Source organism: Catharus ustulatus, chromosome 20 (genome assembly GCF_009819885.2).
Source record: "Catharus ustulatus isolate bCatUst1 chromosome 20, bCatUst1.pri.v2, whole genome shotgun sequence".
NCBI lineage: Eukaryota > Metazoa > Chordata > Aves > Passeriformes > Turdidae > Catharus > Catharus ustulatus.
In genome coordinates, this window is record NC_046240.1 from 1,038,760 (window position 1) to 1,065,775 (window position 27,016).

The 27,016-nt window shown below is 45.8% G+C and overlaps 1 protein-coding gene across 4 annotated transcripts in view; it reads left to right on the forward strand.

Moving 5' to 3' along the window:
- The window catches only part of MYH10 (myosin heavy chain 10), an 86,449-nt gene that overhangs the window by 56,330 nt on the left and 3,103 nt on the right, over positions 1–27,016 (forward strand). For 2 of the 4 annotated variants that reach the window (XM_033077072.1, XM_033077073.1), the window contains 30 exons: positions 627–745; positions 1,188–1,340; positions 1,712–1,885; positions 3,166–3,339; positions 4,097–4,211; positions 5,291–5,353; positions 7,666–7,859; positions 8,105–8,226; positions 8,685–8,754; positions 8,845–9,005; positions 9,565–9,673; positions 9,755–9,886; positions 10,644–10,850; positions 11,966–12,103; positions 12,614–12,737; positions 15,023–15,194; positions 15,930–16,142; positions 16,240–16,384; positions 17,462–17,668; positions 18,649–18,753; positions 19,739–19,891; positions 20,183–20,431; positions 20,959–21,171; positions 21,903–22,115; positions 23,247–23,408; positions 24,036–24,164; positions 25,305–25,393; positions 25,716–25,839; positions 25,923–26,131; positions 26,857–26,965. In XM_033077072.1, the coding sequence (XP_032932963.1) occupies positions 627–745; positions 1,188–1,340; positions 1,712–1,885; positions 3,166–3,339; positions 4,097–4,211; positions 5,291–5,353; positions 7,666–7,859; positions 8,105–8,226; positions 8,685–8,754; positions 8,845–9,005; positions 9,565–9,673; positions 9,755–9,886; positions 10,644–10,850; positions 11,966–12,103; positions 12,614–12,737; positions 15,023–15,194; positions 15,930–16,142; positions 16,240–16,384; positions 17,462–17,668; positions 18,649–18,753; positions 19,739–19,891; positions 20,183–20,431; positions 20,959–21,171; positions 21,903–22,115; positions 23,247–23,408; positions 24,036–24,164; positions 25,305–25,393; positions 25,716–25,839; positions 25,923–26,131; positions 26,857–26,965 (4,547 nt within the window). The remainder of the gene's footprint in view (positions 1–626; positions 746–1,187; positions 1,341–1,711; positions 1,886–3,165; positions 3,340–4,096; positions 4,212–5,290; positions 5,354–7,665; positions 7,860–8,104; positions 8,227–8,684; positions 8,755–8,844; positions 9,006–9,564; positions 9,674–9,754; positions 9,887–10,643; positions 10,851–11,965; positions 12,104–12,613; positions 12,738–15,022; positions 15,195–15,929; positions 16,143–16,239; positions 16,385–17,461; positions 17,669–18,648; positions 18,754–19,738; positions 19,892–20,182; positions 20,432–20,958; positions 21,172–21,902; positions 22,116–23,246; positions 23,409–24,035; positions 24,165–25,304; positions 25,394–25,715; positions 25,840–25,922; positions 26,132–26,856; positions 26,966–27,016) is intronic. The other 2 variants (XM_033077074.2, XM_033077075.2) reach the window with 1 other exon arrangement.

Consider the following 27,016-nt stretch of genomic DNA (forward strand, 5'->3'; position numbering starts at 1 on the left):
AAATAATGAAATGACATCAGTAGGGTTCTGCTGTTGAAGTGCTCTGATGCCTGTGGTGTTGTTCTATGTAAAATACTTGCAATCCTGAACTGGTTTGGGTTGGGAGGGGCCTTAAAGATAATCCCATTCCAAGCCCCTGCCATGGCAGGGACACCTGCCTGTCCCAGGCTGCTCCAAGCCCTGTCCCGCCTGGCCTTTGGCACTGCCAGGGCTGGGGAGTCCTCAGCTCCCTGGACAATGTGACATTCCTGGTTTGTGCTGGCACATGGCTTAAACCACTTTTTAAACCACCTTTAGGATGATGGATTTGATGTGCGATGTCCTCATACTGTCCTTTTCCCCTGGGGGTGAGAAAAGTAAAAAGTAACCTTATAAAAAGTAGCCTTTAACCCATTAAAGTAACTGGATGAGCACTTGTAGCTGAGCTGTCCATGAACTGCCACCTCCTGAAATGCAGCATTTCCCTGGATGTCCCCAAGGACAACCAGCTGTGTCCCTCTGGAGGGGTCTGCCAGCCTTGGGGACAAATCCCCTGAGGCTGGGCACTGGCTCCTGAGGTCGAAGCTCCCGGTGAGGAGCTGCTCCCTGCTCAGGGCAGGGTCTCAGTGTCCCTTTGTCCCTTGCAGTCGCACAGAAGCTCTGCCACCTGCTGGGAATGAACGTCATGGAGTTCACCCGCGCCATCCTCACCCCCCGCATCAAAGTGGGCAGGGACTACGTCCAGAAAGCCCAGACCAAAGAACAGGTGAGCTTTCAAAGGTGCTTTAAAGTCTGAGTAGGGCTGCCTCATCCTCATCCTCATCCCCTCCTAACAAAGAAAATTGGCTCTGAGTGTTTGCTGCTCTGTTTAAGCTTTACTGTCTTTATGAAATGTTCTTATATGGTAAAAATCATTTGTAGAATAGAAGAAACCTTTCCCTTTCCTTGACTTTCTCCTGGTTTCATCCTTTCATGTTGTGACATTATCAAATACTTGGAAACCTTTTGTTTTGATGGAACAGTTTAGAAAGAAATTTTTCTTCACATTGCTCAAGCTCCAAACTGTTCCTACTGCTTGTTTTCATTCCTCCACTGGTATTAACTCCATCCAACTTCTTCTTTTACTGAGTTATTTGTGATAACATCCATGTCTGTGTCATTTTGATGGCTTTTCCAGGGTAAATAAATTTTCCTGTTTGGATTTTCAGGCGGACTTTGCAGTGGAAGCTCTGGCAAAGGCCACCTACGAGCGCCTCTTCCGCTGGCTCGTTCACCGCATCAACAAAGCCTTGGACAGGACCAAACGTCAGGGAGCCTCTTTCATTGGAATCCTGGATATTGCTGGCTTTGAAATCTTCGAGGTACTTGGAAATATCCCTGCTCAGCTTTTCCTTTTCCCTGTTTCTGTGGGATCAGGACACTGCAGAGGCACTGAAAGCAGTGTGTTCTGAGGTTACACAAGGGGTTTGTTTGGGGTGTACAAAGGCTTTGGCAGCCCAAAATTGCAGTGCCAAAAAGTCATAATTTAATCTTTAATCCTTCTTTATGTGTGGCAGTTGTTCCTACTATTATCTGTAATTGAGATTTGTAGAATTACTTTCCAGTTTTCTTTATGTTATATTCGAACTTTGCAAAGTTTTGGTGCATTTCCTTATAAAGGCAAATTTTTGACTCCCAGATCTGTGGTGTCTTGTCACTGACTCATTCTTGAATACTGATGTTATTCTTGTAGCTGAACTCCTTCGAGCAGCTCTGCATTAACTACACCAATGAGAAACTGCAGCAATTATTCAACCACACCATGTTTATCCTGGAGCAAGAGGAATACCAGCGAGAGGGGATCGAGTGGAACTTCATTGATTTTGGCCTGGATCTGCAGCCTTGCATTGACTTAATTGAAAGACCTGTAAGTTTGCACATGAATAATGCTCTGAGGAGGAGAGCTTGGAGTGCTGACTGTGTCTTTTGCTGCCTGCAAATGAGACATTTCTTGTGGAGCTGTCATTAAAAGGGAATTAACTGGAATGCTGAAGTTAAAATCTAAAATACTGTGTATTGTTAATAAAAGGATTTATCCAGAGGGAATTTTGCTCTTATGTCAGTATAAAACACTGAGCTCAAGATATGAGCTGCTATTTTTATGCCTTTTTCCCTGGTACTAGTGAAGTCATTAATCCTGTCAGTGACACTGAAGTGTTCCATTGTGGTGTAGGAGCTTTGGGACTCAGGTAGAAGGTTTTTCCAAGACTTACGGCAGACTTCCTTCATTGGAAATCAATAGCAAAATTCCTGAAACTTGGTGTAGAGTTTTTCCTCAGAAGATTGCTTTGCAAATAGAAAAAGTGGTTTTAGTCACTGTGGTTTTTAACATCCTCCTCTGGCTGCTCAATTTGTGGAAGGTGAAGAAGCCTTAAAAGAGCAGGAGGAGCAGATGGGGGGAACAGAGACTCCTGAAAGTTTCTTCTTTCCATCTCAGAACCTGTGACCTTTTAAATAAAGCCTGGGCCATTGCAGTTACTGCTCCCTGCCTTTCTGTGTGTGTCCTGGGGTGCAGGTGAGCTCCCAGTGCTGCTGTGCATCCTGCCCAGCAGGAAAGCTGCATTCCTCTTTTACTTTGGGAAAAACGAAATCTTCTTTCAGTTAGCAAAGGTCTGCATTTTGTGTGGGGAACTTAAAAAGTTCTGCCTCCTTGGAAGGTAAAGTCTCCTCCAAAAAGCCTCAGGGGACAGGCTGCCCTGTGTGCACATGTGTAGGTGAATATCCTAAAATACCTCAAGTTATTTATTAATTTAAAAACAAACCTCAGTACCCTCACAGTTGTTCTGTAAGTGTGATGCCAGGTACATTGAAACATCTCTCACCAAATCTGTGAACTTTGCATTCCCTCAGAACTTTTACAGTACAAACTCTTACAAAGCAAGGCTCTGGGCAGCCCTGGACCAGCTCAGTGGTGTCTCCATAAACACTGAAATGAGGTTGTTTGAACCAGCCATAGCATCCTTCTTGACCTGGACACCCCCACAGCTTGTTTTAACTGAAATTAGGCTTGAATCATTTTGGACTACCCTTATTGTGATCTTCAGTGGTGTGTTGGAAATATTAAACTTATAAATATAAATATATATATAATATATAATATATATATATTAAAAAAACCCATGAACACATTATCAAACTGCATTTCAGGCAAATCCTCCTGGTGTGCTGGCATTGCTGGATGAAGAATGCTGGTTCCCTAAAGCTACTGACAAGACATTTGTGGAAAAATTGGTGCAAGAGCAAGGAACTCATTCCAAGTTCCAAAAGCCAAGACAGCTGAAGGACAAAGCAGACTTCTGCATTATTCACTATGCAGGGAAGGTAAGAGTTCAACATTAAATTCTTATTTGGAAAGGTTGGTTTGGGGAAAGCACTCTGCTTTCCTTCCAAAGTCTGGATGAAAAAATGGACAACTTTTGCCTTGGTTGAAACAGAACCCAGTCTACAGAGATTTTGTTGGACTTGGGGAATTTTAGGGCTCCCTGGGTTGAGATGAAACCCACGTTGGTATCAATGATTTTTTAGCTGCTGAGCTGGGCCTTATTTGGAGACCACAGGTTTGACTCTTTAGGGATAAGAACTTTGTTCTCTGTATAGAAGCCAGTGTTTAAATTTAAATACTGTTAAGAAATTCTTACAAATCATGCTGCAGCACATCCTTAATTGAGTCTCCAGTAATGAAGATAAACTGATTCGTAAAGGAATCTATCCTAGAGCTGGTTTTACATCTTCACAGTGAAACCTTTTTTTGGCAATAAACTGGGCAGCAAATAAACACCCAGCTGTCAGTAAGAAAGAAATCAGATTGCTGAATTTTAAAGAAAACTCCCATTTACTCTTTCAAAAGCATAACAAGCTTGTGGTACTTTGAGCTGTTCTAAGGAGGCTCAGCAAGCAAATGTGAACAGCCAGGGTTGCAGTGGCCAGGCAGGGCTGGACTCTGAGCCTGGAAGTCTTTTCAGCCTTTGTGATCCTGAGCGTTGACTGTGAGAGGACAACACCACTGGGTTTTGATGCTGCTAAATAGAAACCCAGAGCTGGTTTTCCTCTGAGCCTGTGCCCCTTGGCTGCTCTGCAGGTGGACTACAAGGCAGATGAGTGGCTGATGAAGAACATGGACCCCCTGAATGACAACGTGGCCACCCTCCTGCACCAGTCCTCAGACAAATTCGTGGCTGAGCTTTGGAAGGATGGTAAGAGAGCTCTGAGCACAGATTGTTGGTGATTTCACCTTGCTGGAAGACTTGTTTGGGGTTTTTTTATGCCTGTTCCTTCCTCACCCTCCACTTCTCCATTGTAAATATCAGCATTTTCTCTTTATTTAGTGCCCAAAGTACACCAAGGAAGCTGAGTTGCACCTCTGGTCCCTTGCACATGTTCCATTCCTGAATAGCTGCTTCTCATGTTCATTACTGGAACTGATACTCACTTATTATTTGTTTCTCTGTGTCCAATTTCATGTGGAATCTTGTCCAAAACTTTTGCTTGGGACTTGCTGCAGTGGAGTCCTGAGTGTGAACAGCTGTAGTGGTTCTTGCTGTTTGTAAATTTGTAAACATTGTCTCCTGTGAGCACCAGCACAGTTATTTCCTGTGCTGTGGTGGGTGGTACTCTGGAAATCCACATCTCCTAAAATGAATTGCACTAACAGCCATAGCAGTGCTGAGATATTGCACATTAAAATCTAATCTTGTTCTAACTGTACACTGCTGCTCAGCCAGGCTACCTGCCCATCACCTGAAAGTATTTATTAGTACTTTGTCAGTACTTATCAGTACTTTATCAGTACCAAATGACTCTAAAAGCAGAAATTGCTACATAAATACTTAGCAGGGACTTTTCTATTCTGCTTTTTAACATCACAATCTACTGATGAGAGTATATTTACATGTCACAGGATATAAATCCTGTAGTTTGTTACTTGAGGATGAAATGAAACTTGTGATTTAGGTGGTGCTGGAGATTAATGCTGAGTTTCCCTCTTTGGGCAGCCACAGAGAGCAGCTTTAATGAATCTATAAAAAACTTTTTGGTTGGGGATCTGCTCCTTTCCCTTGGAGGACACACACAGAGCAATTAATTGTGTTTTGGTCCAAATCCTCAACCCCTGTTCCCACAGACCATTGAAATGTGCATGGAATATGTTGTGGCCTGACTGCTTTGTAGCACAGTGAAGTGTGTTTGCAACTGATGAACCTGTTGTTTTTACTAACTCAAGTGTCTTGTGTATCTGCTCTTCTGTCTTTCTGTTTCTGCTGTTTCTCTGCCTTAGAGATTCAGAATATTCAGAGAGCCTGTTTCTATGACAATATTTCTGGTCTTCATGAGCCACCAGGTGAATGGATATAAAACACTAGGCCTACTAAAGGCAGGGCTGTTGTACCTCCAGGAGAACCATTTTTGCTCGTAGGCTTGCATGAACTTCTCATTTCATGCTGAATTTAGGTGAAACCCCCCCAGCCCCCGTGGGGCCCCCAGTGCATTCCTGTCCAGCTGCTGCTGCACACACACAAAGCATCTCCAGTTATGCATTGCAGATGAAAAGGTTTGTTGCTTCCTGGTTCCATGAGGAGATGTAGAATTGCCTCTAAGTGACAATTCTGGTAGCTCCAAGCATTTGAGAGAATGCAAAAGCTTTGTAACACTATCAAGCTTCTTTCTGCAGTCCAACATTGACAAAACTCTGGGATGTTTTAGGATGTGGCTGTGTCCTTTTGGGTGGAGAGCTTGAGAATGTTTTGAAATGTCAGGATAGTGCTGCAGTTTTAGTGGGGATAGAAAGTAAAATAAATTTCTTCCAGTCTTGTTGGAATCGTTCTTTTATTTAAAAACCTCTTAATTTTAATATTTATATAAGCTGCAGATGTTTTTTGGGGTATTGAGAAATCAAGAAATGCACTTGGAATGTCTTTGAAGACACTTCAGCTATTTAATTCAACTTCCTCATCCTTCTTGGATTCTTCTCCCCAAGTTTAGAAACATATGGATGTGAAGGCTGTGCCTTCAGATTTTGGGTTTATCTTTTACTACTCCTGATACATCCCACCCATAAGAAAACCAGAGGTGTTCCTAAAGGAATTCCTGGAGAGCTTTGTTCCAGGAGTGATGGTCCAGTCATGCAGTTCATGCTTTAAACCTATAGGCAGAGCTTACATTTAGCTCCAATAATCCTGTTGGAATTATTTTATATATTTATATTATATAACCCTCCTAGAGCTGAAGCACAGAGGGGAGCAAAGCAAAACTGTGCAAGATCAGATCTGTTTGCCAAATTGTAGAAAGTACAGGGTGAAAAAAAGCTGAGTGGTTGCAGTCCTTAGTGGGGCCTGGTGGGTGCAGGTTTCTAATAGTGACAAGCATTTCATCCTCTGTAGAACTAACTCCCTGTAATCTCTGTCCCATGTCTGATTTGGGACACAATTCTGCTTCAAAACAAATATTTGGGGTATGACCTTATAAACACCTTGCCACCTATTTATTTCTTAACTTCAGTAAGTTTAATTCTTGTGTTCAAAACCCTGTGGAGGATCTGGGCTCTGCTCTACATGCAAGATTAAAACTGATTATTCAAATTTGCTGCCCTGTGTTTCTCTGGTTTTAATTTTCCTATTTTTTTAATAGACCTTTGACTGGTAGAATGTTAGGAAGAAGTTAAATAGTGTTCCTTATTTGTCAGATAATTCTGGTAGCAAAGCAGAATTCCTCTGCTTTGGTTTAAATTAATTTGAAGTTAACGTGACAAAAATGAAGCTGTAGCCTACAAATAGTTGCTTGTTTCTGGCTGCCCAGCTTGGTTTTCATGGAGAACCCAAAAATGTTGGGATTTGCTCAGTCCTAAGAAGCACCAGCTGTAACTTTTGAGGTGTTAAGCTGCCTGTGTATCTTTTAGTGAACTGTTTACATAATTCTTGACATGTACATGGAATCACCTTCAAGGTTTTAATGATGGCAGTCACATTTCTAATTGTGCTTCTGAAAAACAAGCCCTTGAGAGCCTTACCCAAAATGTTAAAAAAAAAATTGAAGAAAAATCTCTATTGTGATGCTTTTTGGCAGCTTGGAAGTGCTTGGAAGTGTGGAGTTTTCCTGGTCTTTTGGGTAGGGAGGTCTTTGCAGATGTATTTAAAAATGGGAAGAACTCTTCCAAACAGCATCTGAGCACGAGTCTGGCAAATACTTTTTCCCCTCTTGTCACTGAAATAACACTTAAATTCCTATTAAAGCATGAATTAAACTCAGGTTTAATCTATCTCATTGTCATAAGTGACTTTTCATGCACAGATGTGTAATTCCAAATGTTCAACCCAGAAATGCTGTGCCCTGTAAGAGCTCAGATAGAAAGCTGCCCGAAGCTGGGATTTCCATCTCTGTCAAGTTGATTTAAATACAGCAAGCAGCTTTCCTGGTCATGTAGAACTGCAAGTAAAGAGCTGGATATTTCAGCCTGTACCTCCTGAAGCTACACTCTTGTGCTGGATGAGTTTGTGGCTTTTGGTCCCCAGCTTGTGCACAGTGTCCCCGTTCCCGCTGCGGCTGCCTCGCCCTGCCGGCACTCGCGGCATTGTCCCCAAAGCTTCCGCTGCCGCTCCTGTGCCACCCCCTGTCAGCCCCAGGGGCCACTCAGCCCTCCCCTCTTGTCCCCACCAGTGGATCGCATCGTGGGGCTCGACCAGGTCACTGGCATCACCGAGACAGCCTTTGGCTCTGCCTACAAGACCAAGAAGGGGATGTTCCGCACCGTGGGCCAGCTCTACAAGGAGTCCCTCACCAAGCTGATGGCCACGCTCCGCAACACCAACCCCAACTTCGTGCGCTGCATCATCCCCAACCACGAGAAGAGGGTAAGGGCTGCGGGCCACTCCTCATTCCTGCTTCTCTTTACTGTTCACCTGCTCTGAGTCCTGCATCCTGCCTGGGTCTTCCTTCTCCCATCGCAGTTTGATCGGCACAGTTGTGACACCGAGCAATATCCTCTGAGAATTTCCTGCAGGTCCCCTGATCACACAGCTGGCTTTTGGCCTGAAAAACTGAAAGTACAATTTGCCACGAATGCCAATTAAAATATTCCTTGTTTTGTTTTGTCCAGGCTGGAAAACTGGACCCGCATCTGGTTTTAGATCAGCTCCGGTGCAACGGGGTTTTGGAAGGAATAAGGATCTGTCGGCAAGGATTCCCAAACAGGATCGTGTTCCAGGAATTCAGGCAGAGGTAACTGCAGCAACAGGCTTTTGAATTCTTAGGACCTAAAGTTCCTTGTTAAATAATTGCATTTTGAGTCCTTAGGAGTTACAGTTCCTTGTTAAATAATTGAATTTTGAGTTCTTAAGAGTTAAAGTTCGTCGTTAAATAATTGAATTTTGAGTTCTTTAGACTTAAAGTTCCTTGTTCAATAATTGAACACCCCTCACTCTTCTCTCCTCCCCCAACCCAGTTCAAAGACAATCAAGACCTGATTGTGAGGCCTTGAACTTTCAAGTGTTTAATTACTGCAGTTTATTGTAAAGACAGTAGGGAAAGGGAAACAATCCAAAATTGACTACTGGAAAAGTTTCCTGCAGAAATTCCCTAACTGTGCACTTGGTCACTGTAGTTCATGTTCTAAATTTATACTATAAATCACATTGCTTATTGCTGAATGTAAAGGTGTTTTTTTATTTGCCTTCAAGGTATGAGATTCTCACTCCCAATGCAATTCCCAAAGGTTTCATGGATGGTAAGCAAGCCTGTGAGCGCATGGTAAGTGTAGCTAAATATTGTCAAAACATTGAAGAATTCCCCAAACTTGTCCTTTTCTTAGTGTGACAATACCCTTGCCTGTCTGTTTAGATCAGAGCCTTGGAGCTGGACCCCAACTTGTACAGAATTGGACAGAGCAAGATCTTCTTCCGAGCTGGAGTCCTGGCACACCTGGAAGAAGAGCGGGATCTGAAGATCACAGACATCATCATCTTTTTCCAGGCAGTGTGCAGGGGGTACCTGGCCAGGAAGTGAGTGTGCTCTTGGCACTGGGTCTTCCTTTGGCTTTCTCAAGCCTCTCTGACAGGGAGCTATGCATTGAAACTTCTATTTCAGGACAGATTTTCTGAGTGTGTCACCTGAGGAACTGTAATTGTATCCTGGGTATTAAGTGGATTTTTGTCTGGGAAGAATTTGGACCTTCATTCCTTAACAATATCTCCTTTCCCTGCTCTTGCCTTTGAGCCCTTTACAGTGTCTGCAAATTCCTTTGTCTCTCCTCCTGTCCCACTGGAGGTTCCTGGAAGTACTCTGGAAAGCTGCTTTTTAAAAATTAAAGTAGCTAATCCATCCTGATTTTATCTTTTTAAGAAAAAAGTCTGTTGAGAAAAAAGAGCAAACAGCATTTTTAATTATTGGAAATGGTGAATTCAGCTCTTGCTCTGACTTTATAGGAGCAAGAACTCATACATTTAGTGCAGTTACTGAAACTTTTAGATTATTTATGGTCTGTAAGTGTTGTAGGGTTGGGTAACCTAAAAATGAAATGATGGTCAGCTGTATTTAACACAAACTTTTTGCTGTCTTCAGGGCCTTTGCAAAGAAGCAGCAGCAGCTGAGTGCACTGAAAATCCTGCAGAGGAATTGTGCTGCATATTTGAAGCTGAGGCACTGGCAGTGGTGGAGAGTCTTCACCAAGGTTCCTTCTGTTCTGTTCTGTTTCATTCATTTATAAATAGGTGAGTGCAGGGTCTCACATTTTCATTTCAAACTTTTGCAGGTGAAGCCTCTTCTTCAGGTCACTCGTCAGGAAGAAGAGCTTCAAGCCAAGGATGAGGAGCTCATGAAGGTGAAAGAAAAACAGACAAAAGTGGAGGCAGAACTTGAGGAAATGGAAAGAAAACATCAACAGGTTTGTGTCCAGGATCAGGTTTTGATATGCAGGACATGAATTGTGCTCTGTCCCATGTGAGGGAGCCAAATTGGGGAGCACAAGAGAATCAAGTGAGCTGATTCTCACAGCATGAGCTGTTCCTCCAGGGATGCAGAAACAAAACAAAACCTGGTTTTGTAGCCTTTCCTGGCTTACAGGAGAAATTAAGTGGCAGTGTCATTCTGTGCCTGGGCTGGGCAAACTGTGGGACAACTCTACAGATCTGGTGGCTTTCTGTGATGGCAGAAATGTGGGGAATAAAGGAAGAGCAATTTCAGGGTTGTCTACCTGCACTTGTGCATTTGGCAGTGTCCCATCCTGGTGTCTAAACTGGACAGACATGGAGTTGGTGGATGGACCCCTCAGGGATAAGGAACTGGCTGGATAGGGGCACTCCAAGGGTGCCAGTCAGTGGCTCCATGTCAGTGCCAAGTGGCATCTTCAGGGATGGGCTGGGCAGAAGTTCCAGTGACTCCAGGTGCCAGGATCAGCCCATGGGACTGCTCTGCCACTGTGCAGGGAGCAGTGCAGGAAATGCTGCTGGAGCCAGAGCTGGTGTCCTCTGCACTGCTGCTAAAGCCTCTTCTGAACGGCTTTGGTTTGGGATGTGGACATGGAGGCAGGAATTGGAGCAGAACGTGGCCTTGAAGTACCTTTGTAGTTGTCACAGGTGTAATCTCTCACGAGAGACTTTGAAGTGTCATTTTTAAAACTTTACTGCTCTTTGTATTTGCAGGTTCTGGAGGAGAAGAATATCCTTGCAGAGCAGCTCCAGGCTGAGACAGAGCTCTTTGCAGAGGCTGAGGAGATGAGGGCTCGCTTGGCTGCCAAAAAGCAAGAGTTGGAAGAAATTCTCCATGATTTGGAGTCCAGGGTTGAGGAGGAGGAGGAAAGAAACCAAATACTGCAGAATGAGAAGAAGAAAATGCAGGGCCATATCCAGGTATGGTTCTCAATGACTGGAGGTAGAGCAGTAGGATGGGCAAGCTCCCTCAGCATCTCTACAGGACAGAGAAATTTGGCTCCTGAGGGGAATAAAATTATTCCTTTTCCTTTCCCTTTCTCTTTTCCTTTTCCCCTAGTGTGATGAGCTTTGTGTGGTCTCAGGCAGGTGAGGGTGAGGACAGGAAGGAAATCCAGGATGCCCTGGCAGTGGGTGCTGAGAGATAATTAAAGGCAACAAAGTGCTCTGAGAGGGCAGGAACCAGGCAGGGGCTTACAGTCAGACTGATGGGATGGTGTCACTTGTGAGAGAAATGTTCCTTTTTGACTGAAATCCATGGAACATGAAGGATATTCCTCATCTGACTTTACTAAGACAATGTCATTTCCTCTAAGTTACTTGATTGAGGGTTTTTTTGAAAATCAGATTATTTAGGTGCTTCCTTTTAAATAATGGTGGCCCTGAAAAAGGGAATAGCTGAGAAGGTACCTGTCTTTCAAAATATTAAAAGTAGTTGAAGAGAAAATAAACTCCACTTCTCACAGCTTTTGATGCCTTTTCATAAATATCTATTAATCATTTAAATGAATCATATTTAAACCCTCAAAAGCACAGTGCATTATTGCTTTTTAACTCTTTGTGTCAATAACTGAACTGTCTCAGCTGTGATACTGAAATAAGGAGAATTGTTTCCTGTGGGATCTTTTTTCCCAGATCCTGGCATTTTTCCACCAGGTGCCCCATTCAGGTGCAGTGTGCTGGGAAGTGTCTGACATAAATGATTTGGTTGTAATTAATCACAGATTTTTTATTTTATAGTTGGAATTAGGAAGGTGAAGACTGTGGCAGTGAGTGTGTGTTTGCTAGACAGCACATTTCACCCACAGCTGGAATTCAGAGCATCAAAAGTCCCATGTGTATCCTATGGCCCTTAATTCCTCACCAGATCATTGATCCTGTAAATGAATCTAACAAAGCAAATGTGGGTTTAGTGTGTGTTAGGGCAAGGAGCTTTTCAAAATAACACATCACTGAGTCACTGAGTTAAAAGAAACCTAAATGTGACCCCATGGATCACCTGGAGAATGCACAGATGCAGTTGTGTCTCTTCCCAGGACCTGGAGGAACAGCTGGATGAGGAGGAGGGAGCTCGGCAGAAGCTGCAGCTTGAAAAAGTGACAGCTGAAGCAAAGATCAAGAAGATGGAGGAGGAGATCCTACTCTTGGAGGACCAAAATTCCAAATTTCTGAAGGTGAGAGCAGTGTGCAGGATGGTGATGCCAAGGGACAGCTCCCAAAGCTGCTGGCACAGGATCTGGGACATTTGCACCTGGACACTTGTGGGGTGTGACCAGGACAAAGCTGAGACACTGGACATGAGTTTGGGCTGACATTCCAGAGGGAGTTTTTAATGCACTCTTCCCACTTTCATGACTCTCCCAAATCTTAGAGCTAGAAAAATGGTTTATAGCTGCCATTGTTCTCTGCAAACAGATTTCCAATGCTGTCCTAAAGCCAGGCCTGCTGTGTGCTGAATTCCAGGTCTCTCTTGGAAAATAAGTGTTCATGTTTCCAGACATTTCCTATTGATCCTTAGCACTGACAATCACTGGAAATGAAATCTGTACTAGAAACAAAATCTGAAATAGAATGTTGTGCTCTATGACACACCTCTGTGGATGTTGTACATTCCTTTATTTGCATTGCTTAGGGACTCTTGAAGCTGTATTTAAGTTCTTTGTCCTCCCTTTTCTCCTCCCCAGGAAAAGAAGCTGATGGAGGATCGGATTGCTGAATGCTCTTCTCAGCTGGCTGAAGAAGAAGAAAAAGCCAAAAACTTGGCCAAACTGAAGAACAAGCAGGAAATGATGATCACTGATTTGGAAGGTTTGTTGTGCCTGGAGTGGCCTGGGAACAGGCTGGACCTGCTGCCAGGGGGTGATGGATCACTTGGGCCAGGGCTGCAGTGTCTGCCCAGCCTGTGCAGTGTAACCTGAGCTGGGGACACTCCAGAGCTGCTGTTCCAGCCAGCTCCTGAAGGAAATTTGTGTCTCTTGCAAGACTTGCTGCATCTGGCTGCTCAGTCTCTCTCCTTGAACTTGTCAGGTTTTCATTTTTGAGAATCCATTTCCTTTATAGACCCACTCAGAAATTCCTGCTGTTGCCTGTGTCTGTTAGCACCAAGAGAAAACATTCTGGCTTCTGGGAAGTTTCTCCCAATTTTCTCTTACACCAGAGCAGTGTATTCCTGCAGGAATGGCAGCAGGACTCTTTCGGTTTCCACGATTGTTTTTCAATAAGCAAATCTCAATTGTTTTGCTTTTCTTAATATTTATCTTCATTATATTTATAGATATATTTTATTTTATAGTGCTTTATATTTATTGAGCAGCCTGGTCTGATGGAAGGTGTCCTGCCCAAGGCAGGGGGTTGAAGTGAGCTGAGCTTTAAGGTCTCTTCCAACCCAAACCGTTCCATGATTCCATCTAAAATAGTTCCATTCCTTTAGCCATTTATTTCTGATTGTTTTGCTAGTGTTGCCACAAATTAAACCTGCCCCACATGCAACCTTTCTTGATTTATATTGTTGTCTTGAAATTACTATAGATACTGTGCAACATCAATGAACTGCCAAGTCAAGTTGCAAAATAATAGAGAAAGTTGTTCACTGTGCCCTAATTTGGGAATAGTTCTTGCACTTGCTGTGTTGTGGCCTGTCTTGCTACATATTTTAAGGCTGATGTGCTTCTGGAAGAATATCAGAGTTTTACCTTATCTGTGTAGGAAGGTATTGAACTAACAGGGGTAGCAGTGATGGATGAACCTTGTCTTTAACAGTTGCATTCAGGGACTTTAAGATGGGTCTAAGTAAGCTTTACTCACTGGAAAATAATGCTGGAGTAGCTCTGTGCTTAAATCAGGACTAGGAACTTGACAGATGGGTTTGGTTACAGAGCCATTCCAAGACTGATGACCTTAGAAGTGGAAATTAAAGCTTATATTTAAGACATGCAATTTCTTGGCTAGGAAAGCAGAGTAAAATGATATTTACTCTTGGAGATGATTCAAGAAGCCATTAAGGTCTCTGCTAGAGTCTTGGCACTGCTAGGCACTCATATTTGGGGGGGAAATATTAATTCAGTTTGCTGTGAACTTTCTCAATTACAAAATTGGGTCTTGTGACACTGCTCTAACTGTCACTCTCCAGGAAGTCCATGTAAAAACGGAAAAGTACAAATCTTTTGGAATGTAAGACTGTTTGGAGAAAAGCAGTGTTACTTTAGGTTGTCTGGAAAATCCCAGATAGCCCAGGGTGGCTCTGAGGTGATTCTTGACCATGGCTCCCTTTCCATGTGGAACATCCTGCTCCAGAAGGAGGTTTGGAAAGGGTGTGAGGGAAATCTCTGCACTGAGGAGCCACAAAGTATTGAACTCCTGCTCTCACTTAGAATTCTGAATTTATGCCAGTGCCTTTAGAACTGTGCTAAGGCTCTGCTCAGCAAAACCTGGGGCTGAGATGTGTTCCAGCCCTGCTCATCAGCTGCTGTGGGCAGCACAGCCAAGATGTGCCTTGGTTCTGCCACAAGCAGGATGTCTTTGTGCCAACAAATGGCTTTGATTGCTCTGGCCCTGCTGCTGTCCCAAAGAATTCCTTAGGGCTGGAGCATCCCAGCTACACAAGTCAGATACTGGGAGGGAGCTCCCTAAATATGGATGGGATGGGATTAAACAGCACAGATACTTGTAAAACGCTTTATTCAAGTTTACTTTAAGCTATGCCACCTTCCAGTAGACTTTTAGAGTCTGGCCTAGCCCTTCCAAAGCCATGCAAGCCAACATTAGTTCCAGTCCATAGTTTATTTTCTTTTTTGAGTGCTGATGTCTGTGATTATCTGGCCTAGCAGCTCAAGCTGCTCTGTTAGATCCCACTCCTTATTGTCTACCAAGATGTTTCTGTTGCCTCATCTCAAACTATTCACAGTTGCCAGAGACTTTCCCCTGACTTTCTGGCTAAGTCATGCAGTTCTCCTTTGCTGTTTCATTTTTCTGCAGACCAGAGAAAGAATTGAGGCAGCATAAATTAAACTTCCCACCCTTCCTGCCACCCCAAACCCCCTGAGGGTGACAAGAGGAACAACTCCAAGAGGAATTTAATTCTTTGCTTCCTTTAGAACGCCTGAAAAAGGAGGAGAAGACCCGTCAGGAGTTAGAAAAAGCTAAAAGAAAACTGGATGGGGAAACCACAGACCTGCAGGACCAAATAGCTGAGCTGCAAGCCCAGATTGAGGAGCTGAAGATCCAGCTGGCCAAGAAGGAGGAGGAGCTGCAGGCTGCTGTGGCCAGGTCAGTGTGGGACAAAGCTGCTCCCCAAACTGAATTTCGCCTGGCTGCAATCAGAGCTGGGATTGCTGCAACAGCAGCCACTGCTGGAGCAGCTCTGGAGCCCTGTGCTGTGCACAGACAAATTTAAAGGAATTCAGGGATCCCTCAGCATCCTTGCTCTACAAACCTGCAAAAAGAAGTTTCATGTGGTATAACAGTGTTTTTTAATCTCCCAAAATTCAGCCTCAGGAGGAAAAAGTGTGTATTTCTCAGTGGGTCTTAAAGTGCTGGGCAGGACAGACTTTTTCTGGGTTTGTGTGATATTCCTGTAGTCCCATGTTATGCTGAACACATATTTTTGAAGTATTATTTTGCAGGAAGAGAAAATTATACAGATGGAACATTTCTGGGGCAATGTTGAGATCTACAGAACTGGAATACTTGGCTGTAAACTAAAGTTTAATAATTCTGATAGTGTACCTTGGTTTTAGGTTTTATCTGTGGTATCCTTCATCCATCCCTGGAAGAGTCCAAGTTGGACAGGGCTTGGAGCAGCCTGGGATAGGGGAAGGTTTCTCTGCTCATGGAAGGAACTGGAATTTGATGGTGTTTAAGGTCCCTTCCAGCCCAACCATTTTATAAAAATTTATATTTACTTTATCCTAGTGGAAAAGTTAAGCTATTTTTTGTAGATGAGTTAAGGATGGTTACAAGAGGAGGTGAAATCCCATTCACTGTGGTGCCTCTGTTTGACAGAGGGGATGAGGAAGCAGTTCAGAAGAACAATGCACTGAAGGTGATCAGGGAGCTGCAGGCTCAGATTGCAGAGCTCCAGGAGGATCTGGAGTCTGAGAAGGCGTCACGGAACAAGGCAGAAAAACAGAAAAGGGATCTGAGTGAGGAGCTGGAGGCTTTAAAAACTGAACTGGAAGATACTTTGGATACCACTGCAGCCCAGCAGGAGCTGAGGTAGGATCATGGTCTGTGTGAGAAAGCACCAATGAAATTCCTCTTTGATGTACAAAAAACTGAAATTTTTTTTGATGACCCTTCGTGCTTCCTCCAGGACAAAGCGAGAGCAGGAGGTGGCTGAACTGAAGAAAGCAATTGAGGAGGAAACCAAAAACCATGAAGCCCAGATCCAGGAGATCAGACAGAGGCATGCTACTGCCCTGGAGGAGCTCTCTGAGCAGCTTGAACAGGCCAAAAGGGTGAGAAGAAAATGAACTTTCTGCTTCAGGGGTTTTATAAGAACCATAGGCAGCATGGTTCCTTCCAGGATACCTGAGCTGAGGTTTTCCATCATCACAGAGCCAAGCTGTCCTCTAAAAATCTATCCAAATTGTTGAGATTTATCATGTTGGTTTGACAATACTGCAGCTATTCAGCAGCACATCTGTGCTGTGTCCTCTGGTCACCAGCAGCAGAGGCACATGTGGATCACGTGGCTCCTGTTCTTGTTCAGAAAGAGAATTATTCAAAAAAAAGAAGTGTCAAGTTTTTGAAATTACAGCTGGGGTCATTCACAGATGTGTGTGTGGACAGTTCATATCCTGTGGTGATGTTTTTATGCATTGTGAATATTGCATGAACTTTCTTAGTATTCTAAATTAAGTGAGAAATGTAGTAGTTAAACTATAATTTTCACAAGCTTTATTCACCTGAAAATCTCCTGCATATCTTCTGCTCCTTATTCAATAAATATTCTCAATAAGAACATGAAAAGATGGAAAAATACCCTGCAATCTGAAACAAAACTCCTGTGACAAGATGGTGTCAGCTCTGGTGATAAAGCAGAAATGACACTTAAACATCCCTTATGCCAATTATTGCTTTTTAAAGGCTTTTGACAAATGTCAGTGCAGTGCTGAGAATTGCTTTGTTCTGCCCTTCCAGGCTGCTCTGCCTACTCAAATCAGGGCAGCTTTGGTTCATATCTTCCCTTTTATTTCTGTGAGATGAGCCATGCTGATCTGTAAATGGGCACATTCCTTCCTCCTTGCAGTGCTACCAAAACAATCATTTCCAGTGCTGCCATCCCAGATCCTGCCTCTGCTGCTCCTCACTGTTACCTGTGGTGCTGGGAGAGAACACCCTGAACTCCTCAGGCTTTACCTGACACACACACACATGATGTTGCACAGCAGCATTTTCAACACTCCCTGCTCACATCTTGCTGAGCACCTGGCTTCTCTCTGAACATGGAAACCTGATCTGCAGAATCATTTTGAGCAGAAAATACTCACCTGCAGCAAAGAGTTTAACTTCTTTCCTTTTGTCTTTACCAGTTCAAAGCAAACCTTGAAAAGAACAAGCAAGGCTTGGAGTCTGACAACAAGGAGCTGGCCTGTGAGGTGAAGGTCCTGCAGCAGGTCAAGGCAGAGTCTGAGCACAAGAGGAAGAAACTCGATGCTCAGGTGCAGGAGCTGACTGCAAAGGTGTCAGAAGGGGAGAGGCTGAGGGTGGAGCTGGCAGAGAAGGCCAACAAGCTGCAGGTAAGCTCTGCAAGTCCTAAAATCCTGGAAAACAGGCAAGGAACTCAGAGTTGTAACCTTGTGCAGAAATATGGCTGATGTGGGAGGTGACCTCAGCAATGATGTCAGAAGTGGTGATGTGCCTCAGGGAGGGAGAGCTGGACAGCTGTGACATCAGTCCTGAATGTTCTGGGCTGTGGGAGGGTTCCAATGGTTTTGAAGGATGTGCCTTCCATCTTGGAGAGCATATCCTGCAGGGAGCTCTGCACATCCGGCTGGAACACAGGTTTTTGGCTTGGCTGTGGAATTGAGTAGATTGGGCTGAGCTTTTCCATAGGGATGAACAAAAATTGAGGGTGGCCACAGGTTTGCTTTGAGTGCTCCAAGCTGGGAGCCTGGCAGGGAGGGGTTGCAAGCATAGGCCCATGTTTCTGGGAAATGGAGTGTTTTTCTGGGAAATGGAGCAAACAGGCAAAATACAGCCATGGCTGACTTCTGAAGCACAGCAATGAGGACTTCAGGTAAATCCAGCTAAAGCACTTCCAAAAGAGAATGGCCCAGCTCTCTGGAGGAAGCTTTCAGGCTTTCTCTCACTGTATATAAAATTAGTGTAGCCCAAAATAATGAGCTGGCACCTGGCAGTAACCTTTTCTCTTGCAATGAAGCTTTAGACCCAGCTGCTACCCTGATGATCCCTGAATTAATGCTTCCATGAAATATATGGTCCTAGAATTAAAAATAACATGAAAATGTGAATGCAGGGATCAGAGCAAAGTGCTGAGTATCAGAGCTCAATAGCCCAGCTCTTGTTTTGTTACTGCACTTCAGGACTGACATTTAACTTCCATTTTGTAGCCAAACTTCAATGTTTTTGGCTCGTTCTCTCTCTCTTGGGCTCTGTTGCTGGTTTGCTGTACCTGGAATTTGCTGAGGGTTTGTGCTGTGCAGTTCCAGCCCCCAGTGGGATTTGGACTGTTACCTTTGGGCTGTTTGCTTTGCAGAATGAGCTGGACAATGTCTCCAGTCTGCTGGAGGAGGCAGAGAAGAAAGGCATCAAGTTTGCCAAGGATGCAGCCAGTTTGGAATCTCAGCTTCAGGATACACAGGTGTGTGTGTGCAGCAAAGCTGAGCTTGGCACTGCAGCTCTGCTCCTCAGGGAAATGCTGACTGCTAACAGAAAATCCATTTTCATTCATGCTTTGGAAAGTCCCCTGGGTAGAAGCTGAATTTCCTGTTCAGTCCAGTGAAATGGGAGGGATTGGGATGGCTCAGTCACATGGGGAACCAAGTTTTCATTATCTGAGCCTCACTGCCTGATAGTTGCTAGTTGTGTTTTATGTCTTAGTCTATGAGGGAGATAAGAATAAAATTAAAGAACCCTTTCCAGGCAGAATTTAATGTCAATATCCTTAGGATATATGAGGAATAATACCCTGTCTTCTACTGACAGCTTCAAATTCTTACAGCTGAAGTTCAAACTGTCAGGTTTTGGTTCTTAATTAAGAAAATACAGCTTTCTGCAGATATTCATCACTTCAATATATTTTTCTTCCCTGTATTAAAGTTCTAATGGTGACCACTTAACTCTGAATGATGTTAATCACAACTGGAGGGGTTTGTAGGGAGCAGGATGGGGGAGAGGGGGTGGGATGGGGGTTACACCTTTCATTACTTTGTTGTGACAGAAATTTCCACCTTTAAAGTGACCTTTATATTTAAACGGTGCAGAAAACATGGAAGCATGCTGCCATTGCAGGATTTGCTGCTTATGTTCTTCCCAGGTGGTTTAAAATAGGTGCTTTATTGTCTGCAAAAAGAAAAAATACATTTTGAAGGTGACTTCTGTGCTAGTCCCTTGAAAGATAGAGAAGTATCATCTGGCATGGGTTCCCTGCGCAGAAATATGCTTTATGAAGGTTTATGTGTGCCCAAAATGAATAATCAGTGGCTTTTTTGAAAACCCAAATAACAGATGTCTTCACAAAGCATGTCCTTGTCCCAAAATCTGAGGGAAAAATAAACCTGGAACTTGCCATGTGGAGTTGTGGAGGTTTGAGATCATGCTCAGCTCTGCCCTTGCCTGTGTTCCAGGAGCTGCTCCAGGAGGAAACCCGCCAGAAGCTCAACCTCAGCAGCAGGATAAGGCAGCTGGAAGAGGAGAAGAACAACCTGCAAGAGCAGCAGGAGGAGGAAGAGGAGGCCAGGAAGAACCTGGAGAAGCAGATGCTGGCCTTGCAGGCCCAGGTAAGCTGCTGTGAGTGGCAGCACTTGTGTGAGGAGCTGTCCCAAACTGGTGTCCCAGAGCTTTGGGGAGCACATCACAGAATTTCCACAGGTGCTGGAGCAGATTTTGGAATAAAGTTTCCTTTCTCCAGTGCAGTCATGATGTGTACACTGACCTGTGATGGGCACTGCTTAGACACTGAGAATTCCCAGTTCTTGTGTTCCCTTACTCACAGTAACATCTGTTGCTGCTTCTGCACTTTCCCCCCTCTCATGCACTAAGGGACTTCACTTGCTTTTCCTGAATTTCAGTTGGCTGAGGCCAAGAAGAAGGTGGATGATGACTTGGGAACCATTGAAGGCCTGGAGGAGACCAAGAAGAAGTTGCTGAAGGACATGGAGTCCCTAAGCCAGCGCCTGGAGGAGAAGGCTCTGGCTTATGACAAACTGGAAAAGACCAAGAACCGCTTGCAGCAGGAGCTGGATGACCTGATGGTGGATCTGGATCACCAGCGCCAGATTGTCTCCAACCTGGAGAAAAAGCAGAAGAAGTTTGATCAGGTACTCCAGTCTCCTGTCATGTGCCTGGTTTTTAGGATTTTTAAATGACATCTTGTTGTTGTTGTGAGCCTTGTATAAAGAAGGGTCTGACTCCTGTGCTGTGGTTGATGAACCTGTGAGCAGCTGGCCTTTGTTAGGAGGAACTTGTCACTCCCAGTTCTGTGAGCCAAATGCCATCTCTGAGGCTTGTTAGATGAAGTAATCAGTTCTTCATATAGAGAGAACTATGCTGGAACAAAAACTTCAGTTTTATTGTAATCCCTCAAGGTAGATTAAAATAGTGATCTGTAGAGTGAAAGATGGAAATTGTATGAAACTTGAGTCTTGATGAGTGGCTTGCTTTCCTCCCCTCATCCCAGAGGAGCTGTAGCTGCTCTCTTAGTGGCACTTTGATCACCAGTGAGGGACCAGACAGCTCCTAGAGGCCAGTTAAACTCAGCATGCACCAGTTCCTGAATAAAACACCTGAGGCAGGAAGGACCTGATTGTAGAGCTTAAGAGGTGGATTAATTGTTCCTTCTGTTCAGATGCTGGCAGAAGAAAAGAACATTTCTGCCAGATATGCAGAGGAGCGAGACCGAGCTGAGGCAGAGGCGAGGGAGAAGGAAACCAAAGCCCTGTCCCTGGCCAGGGCCCTGGAGGAGGCCCTGGAAGCCAAGGAGGAATTTGAAAGGCAGAACAAGCAGCTGCGGGCAGATATGGAAGACTTGATGAGCTCCAAAGATGATGTGGGCAAAAATGTGAGTATGGTTCCACAGCCTGTTTGTTCCAGACTGGGAATAACAGGGAAAACTCCCTGGCTGGAGAAGGGTCTGTGCACAAGAACAGAACTTTCTGAAGTCACCCAAAATGCTGGAGGAATTAATGCCCAGCGTAAGGGAGTGGTCCTTGTTAACACCAGGCCTCTACCAAAGCTGTATTCTCACCCTCTTGGAGACCCCAGATAGCAGTTTTATACTTTTGGATCAATGGAGGTGGGACTGCAGTCAGATAGAACTGGGTATGTGTTGTACCTGTGATAGATGGGGGCAGCCACTTCCTCATTTTCATGTTTCTGGGGGTATTTTTTTGTGTAAATGAGGGATAATGAGGATTTCTGTTCCCTTTGGTCAAGCTGAGTTGCAGGACATGGTTGAAGCAAAGGCAGAGCAGAACTGTGATCCTTCAGTGTCCTCCCTCCTGCACCCAGCTGAGGCAGCAGCAGAGGCCCCCTGCCCTTCCCTGGTGGCGTTTGCTGTGTCACCGTGTCCCAGCCCCATATCATTACCCAAGAACCAGATTTCTCCTTCTGCCAGGCTTGGCTGAGGGGAGTGGGGCTGCACTGACACTGTGGGGCCTCTGCTCCAGCCCAGAGCTGCTGCTCTGCCTGCCCAGCTCAGTGTCACCAGTGCAGTCACTGACCTGTCCTGCTGTCAGAACTGCTGCTGGGACGCCCCTGAAGGACAGACTCTGATCAGGGTTTGTGCCTTAGGTCCACGAGCTGGAGAAGTCCAAGAGAACCCTGGAGCAGCAGGTGGAGGAGATGAGGACTCAGCTGGAGGAGCTGGAAGATGAACTGCAAGCCACAGAAGATGCCAAACTGCGTCTGGAGGTGAACATGCAGGCCATGAAAGCCCAGTTTGACAGAGATCTGCAAGCCAGAGATGAACAGAACGAGGAGAAGAAGAGGATGCTGGTGAAACAAGTATGTCTGTTTTACTTTGTGTTGTAGTCAGAAGGGGAGGAAGGTCTTTTGCCAGAATTCTGGGCCTCTGTGCTACCAGAAAAATAAACCTCTATGCTTGAAGATTTCCTTCTATGGAAATCCAAACCACAGCACTTTAACAAACCATGTAATAGTTCTGGCTGAGGCCTGGCCACTGTCACCAGGCAGTGTCTGGTAGTGCTGGTGACCTCCAAAGCCACTCCAGGAGGTTTGGATGTAGCTGCCTGGGATATCTCAGTTGCATGTTCAAACCCATCCTATTTGATGTCCAGGAACAAATCCATGGGTGCTGAGATAGACTGTTAAATTAAGTTTCCTAAATGCAAATCATGACAGAGTTTCTGGGTTTGTCAGACTTGGGGATTTGGGGAACACAAGAGATCAGAAGAGCTTGAAGAAATGCCTTTAGAGGATCATGCTTGGTTCTAATGAACATTAAGTGTTGAGGAATAAACCAGCCAATATTTAAAGATTTATCCCAAGAAAACAAAATCTGAGAATACCAGTGTACAGATATCTTAGGAATAAACCTGACCTGCAGAGTTTGGAAGGTCACTGCAGTACAAAGTTGCTGTTATCTGAACTGGGCAAGAGCTCCTGACCTTGCACTAGGAGGGAGATTTGCTTCAAAACAAAATATTCTTTCATGTTGGAAACCTGTGGCATTTCTGGCTCAGTTTATTTTTGCATAAGTTTGGCTCAGTCCATTTTGCCTGGCTGTTCATACACCCTTGTTTTGTTTTGTTTTGGGAAAAGAAGTTGTTAGTGTATAAATGCCAGTAACAGGCTGTTCAAAGGGAATTGTTTCATTGTTTTCTTGAGACAATGAGGTGATTCTACTTCTTATTTTCCATCAGAGTTGGTGGCATCTGCCCTGGAGCCATCCCCAGTGGTGGATGGGAGTGGTGGGCAGGAGGCTGAAATGGAAATGCTCAGATGCTGAGTTCTTCCCTGGGGTTTCCCTTTTGCTCAGTGCAGAGGTCTCTGCTCCCATTTGGGATTTGGCCTTACCTTCCCCTTAGCTGCTATTCCAGAGCCTTTTCCCCTGGGGAGGGGTCTGGGCAGGCCCTGGGGTGCCTGCAGGGCTGACCCTGCCATGCCTGGCCCCAGGTGCGGGAGCTGGAGGCCGAGCTGGAGGACGAGCGCAAGCAGCGGGCGCTGGCCGTGGCAGCCAAGAAGAAACTGGAGATGGACCTGAAGGACCTGGAGGGGCAGATAGAGGCTGCAAACAAGGCTCGGGATGAAGCCATCAAACAGCTCAGGAAGCTCCAGGTAGGCACAGCTGATCAGGGAGCTGGGTTCTGTCCTGGGAGCTGCCCAGGGGCTGCCTCCATTCAGTGCAGCTGCAGCTGGAGGCAGGAGGAGAATCAGACTCCACTGATGGGTCTGAGAGTGTCCAACCTGGATTTATCTTCTGGGCAAAACTCATCCTTTTATAGACTCACAGAGTGTTTTGGGTTGGAAGGGACCCTGAAACTAATCTTGTTCCAAACTCCCCTGTCACAAAACCACTTTCCACATCCCAGGAGGTGTCCAAGGCCAGATAGGACAGGACGTGGAGCAACCTGGGATAGTGGAAGGTGTCCCTGCCCATGGCAGTGGTGGCACTGGATGATAATTAAGGTCCCTTCCAGCTCAGGTCATTCTAAGATTCCACTCTATAATTTATGGAATGCTTGAAGGCTTGGAATGTGATATTTCTGACCAGGCATTGAGGGGTGGAAAGATGAGAAAATGAAATGTTAAAATACAGAGGAACTGGAAATGCCTTTAAGTGGAATGAAGCCACTTTGGGAGAACAGCCTTGTCTCTTAGGGGCTGAAATCTTCAGAGCTGGAATGGCTCTTGGGATTGTCCTGGTGCAGCCTGGCTGCTCCTCACCCTGCTCTCCACCTGCAGGCTCAGATGAAGGACTACCAGAGGGAGCTGGAAGAGGCCCGAGCATCCAGGGATGAGATCTTTGCCCAGTCCAAAGAGAGTGAGAAGAAGCTCAAAAGTCTTGAAGCAGAAATACTCCAGCTCCAAGAGGTGAGATGGAAATCCAAGAGATTTGTTTTTCTTGTTTAGAGTTAAGGCAAAGATGAGAGAGGAAAATAAAGCGAAAAGCAATGTAGTGAGTTGAACAGAGAAACAGGAGCCAGGAGAACTCTGGTTCCCCTGCTCCAGGTCATCAGTGAGTCCTTACAGCTTTGCAGGAGTCTGGACTTCCTGGATTGCAGAGAAGCTTTACTGCTGTATAAACACGTTTGAGGCTTCCCTGCATGTGCTGGGTGGTTCAGGGGTCTCTGAGAGGTGCAGTGCTCAGTGTCAGCACTGAAATGGTTGTTAGGGTTCACATATTTACAGTTCCCTCTCTGATGCCCCAGTGGACCATTCTTGTGTGTGTGTGTGTTTATCCCTCTGCCCTCTCAGCCCTTCCTCTAATGGCCATGTTTGCCCTCACCATTGGCAATTTATGTGAGAGCTCCAAGTCTTGCTGCATCTTAATCTTCCAGTGTTCCTGTGCTGTCACAAGGTCAGATACTGCAGGGTCCCTGTGCCTCTCCTGTCTGCTTTAGCTGCAGGGCAGGGCTTGCAGCAGCTGCCCAGACTCACCACACTCTCTTGGAGCCTTCACAGATAACCTGGCACTGCCTGGAGCTTCTCCAGGTGGACTTGAGTGGCCTTCAGACCTTCAGACTTGAAGAGCATTTCATTGCCCTTAGGAAGTGCTTGAGTGTTTCTGTCACTTAATGCAGATTTATAATCAGAGGTTCAGTGCTGTGTGTGCTGTTGTGCTGAAGCTTTTTAATTTTTATTATCTTCTTGTCTTCATTCTGGGAACTCTGTGAGGACCTAAAACATTTGCTTAATTTAGCACTACTTTACACTGGCTGTCTGTCAGAGGATGTGGCACAGTGGCTTCTCCTGCTGCTGAGGGTTTGTGTGTTACTTATCTTCATGGATTTTTTTCCCTTGCCTTGTGTGGGGAACATTTCAGGGAGGAGTAACTCCACTGCAGTCCCAGGGCAGGGAGGGAATACCCAGCTCATGTGTCCTGCTGGCTTATCCATTAAAACCCCCAGGGATATCCCAGTTCACACATCTCCCAGAGGCTGTTAGGAGGCTGAGCTGCTGCAGAAGCTGTGGCATTGCTGGGGCTGCACTGACTGTTTCCCACCCTGGCAGGAGTTTGCAGCGTCGGAGCGTGCGCGGCGGCACGCGGAGCAGGAGCGCGACGAGCTGGCAGACGAGATCGCCAACAGCGCCTCTGGGAAGTGAGTGCAGCCCCTGGCTGGGCCAGGGAGGGGCAGGATGGAGATCAGGGAAAGGTTCTTCCCCCAGATGGTGCTGGGTGCTGGGTACTGCTCAGGCTCCCCAGGGAATGGGCTTGGCCCCAAGACTGCCAGAGCTCCAGGAGAGCTTGGACAGCGCTGCCAGGGATGCTCAGGGTGCGATTGTTGGGGTGTCTGTGCAGGGCCAGGGGTTAGGCTGGATGATACTGGTGAGTCCCTTCCAGCTCAGGAGACTCCCTGGTCCTAAGTGACCTCCCCAAGAGCTCTGTTGGCTCTGGAGACCCCTGACCCCTCCCCTGTGCAGGTCAGCACTGCTGGACGAGAAGCGCCGGCTGGAGGCTCGGATTGCCCAGCTGGAGGAGGAGCTGGAGGAGGAGCAGAGCAACATGGAGCTGCTCAACGAGCGCTTCCGAAAGACCACGCTGCAGGTGAGCCCGGGGGCAGCTGGTGCTGTCTGTGACATCCACGGAGGCTCTGGTGGCACTGAGTGACCCCTGTCCCCTCCTGCCAGGTGGACACACTCAACTCGGAGCTGGCTGGTGAGCGCAGTGCGGCCCAGAAGAGCGAGAATGCACGGCAGCAGCTGGAGAGGCAGAACAAGGAGCTCAAGGCCAAGCTGCAGGAACTGGAGGGCTCTGTCAAGTCCAAATTCAAGGCAACAATTTCTACTCTAGAAGCCAAGATTGCACAGCTTGAAGAACAGCTTGAGCAGGAAGCCAAGTAAGGGGGACAGACCTGGTTGCCTGTGTGGGTTGAATGGCTGAAAGTTCCATGCTGGAAGTCTCTGAAGGGCTTTGGGTTTATTGTCTGGAGACTCCTGTTCAGGGGATAAACTTAAACACGACAGCTGTAGAGTAATGGGGATTGGGAGTTGCAGAATGGATTTGCTTCCTGCCAGCTGGATGAACTTTGCAAGGTGTTATCTCGCAGAGTCATGAGGTTCTGCAGGAGTTTCCTGGGACAAGGTGAAATATCCCCTTGAAACTCATGGTTGCTTGGTTAGAGGAACAGCTTATGTGGGACAACTTGAGATGAATCCTGTGCTCTCCAAAAAGCTTTCTGCAGTGAATTATCCATCTGACCTTGCAATCCTATTCTCAAAATTCACTTTTTTAGCTGGTTCCTCCCCGCATTTGCAGGTGGGTCTTGTCCTACCACCACCTCTGTTCTTTCTGTGCTCTGCAGCAGGATTGTGTTACTGGTTAAGCAGCAGCTTTAAAGCTGCTCTGTCCAATCTCCTTGTGAAGGCACATTGCCCCAGGGCTAAGGCTTTGTGCTCTGAGAGCTGCACCCCTGCATCCCAGCCGGCCCCTGGCACATGAATCAGTTCCGTTGCTGTGTCTGGCATGTTCAGAGAGCTCTGTCCCAGTTCCACCTTCAAGGGGGAAGATCTCGTGTTCCCAGCCCTCAAACACTGGGACAAACGGTGGCTTTGGTTGTTGCAGGGAACGAGCAGCTGCCAACAAGCTGGTGCGGCGCACAGAGAAGAAGCTGAAGGAGGTTTTCATGCAGGTGGAGGACGAGCGGCGCCACGCGGACCAGTACAAGGAGCAGGTGGGTGGGGGCTCAGTAAAACCTTCTTGGGATGGGGAGGGCTCATGAAGA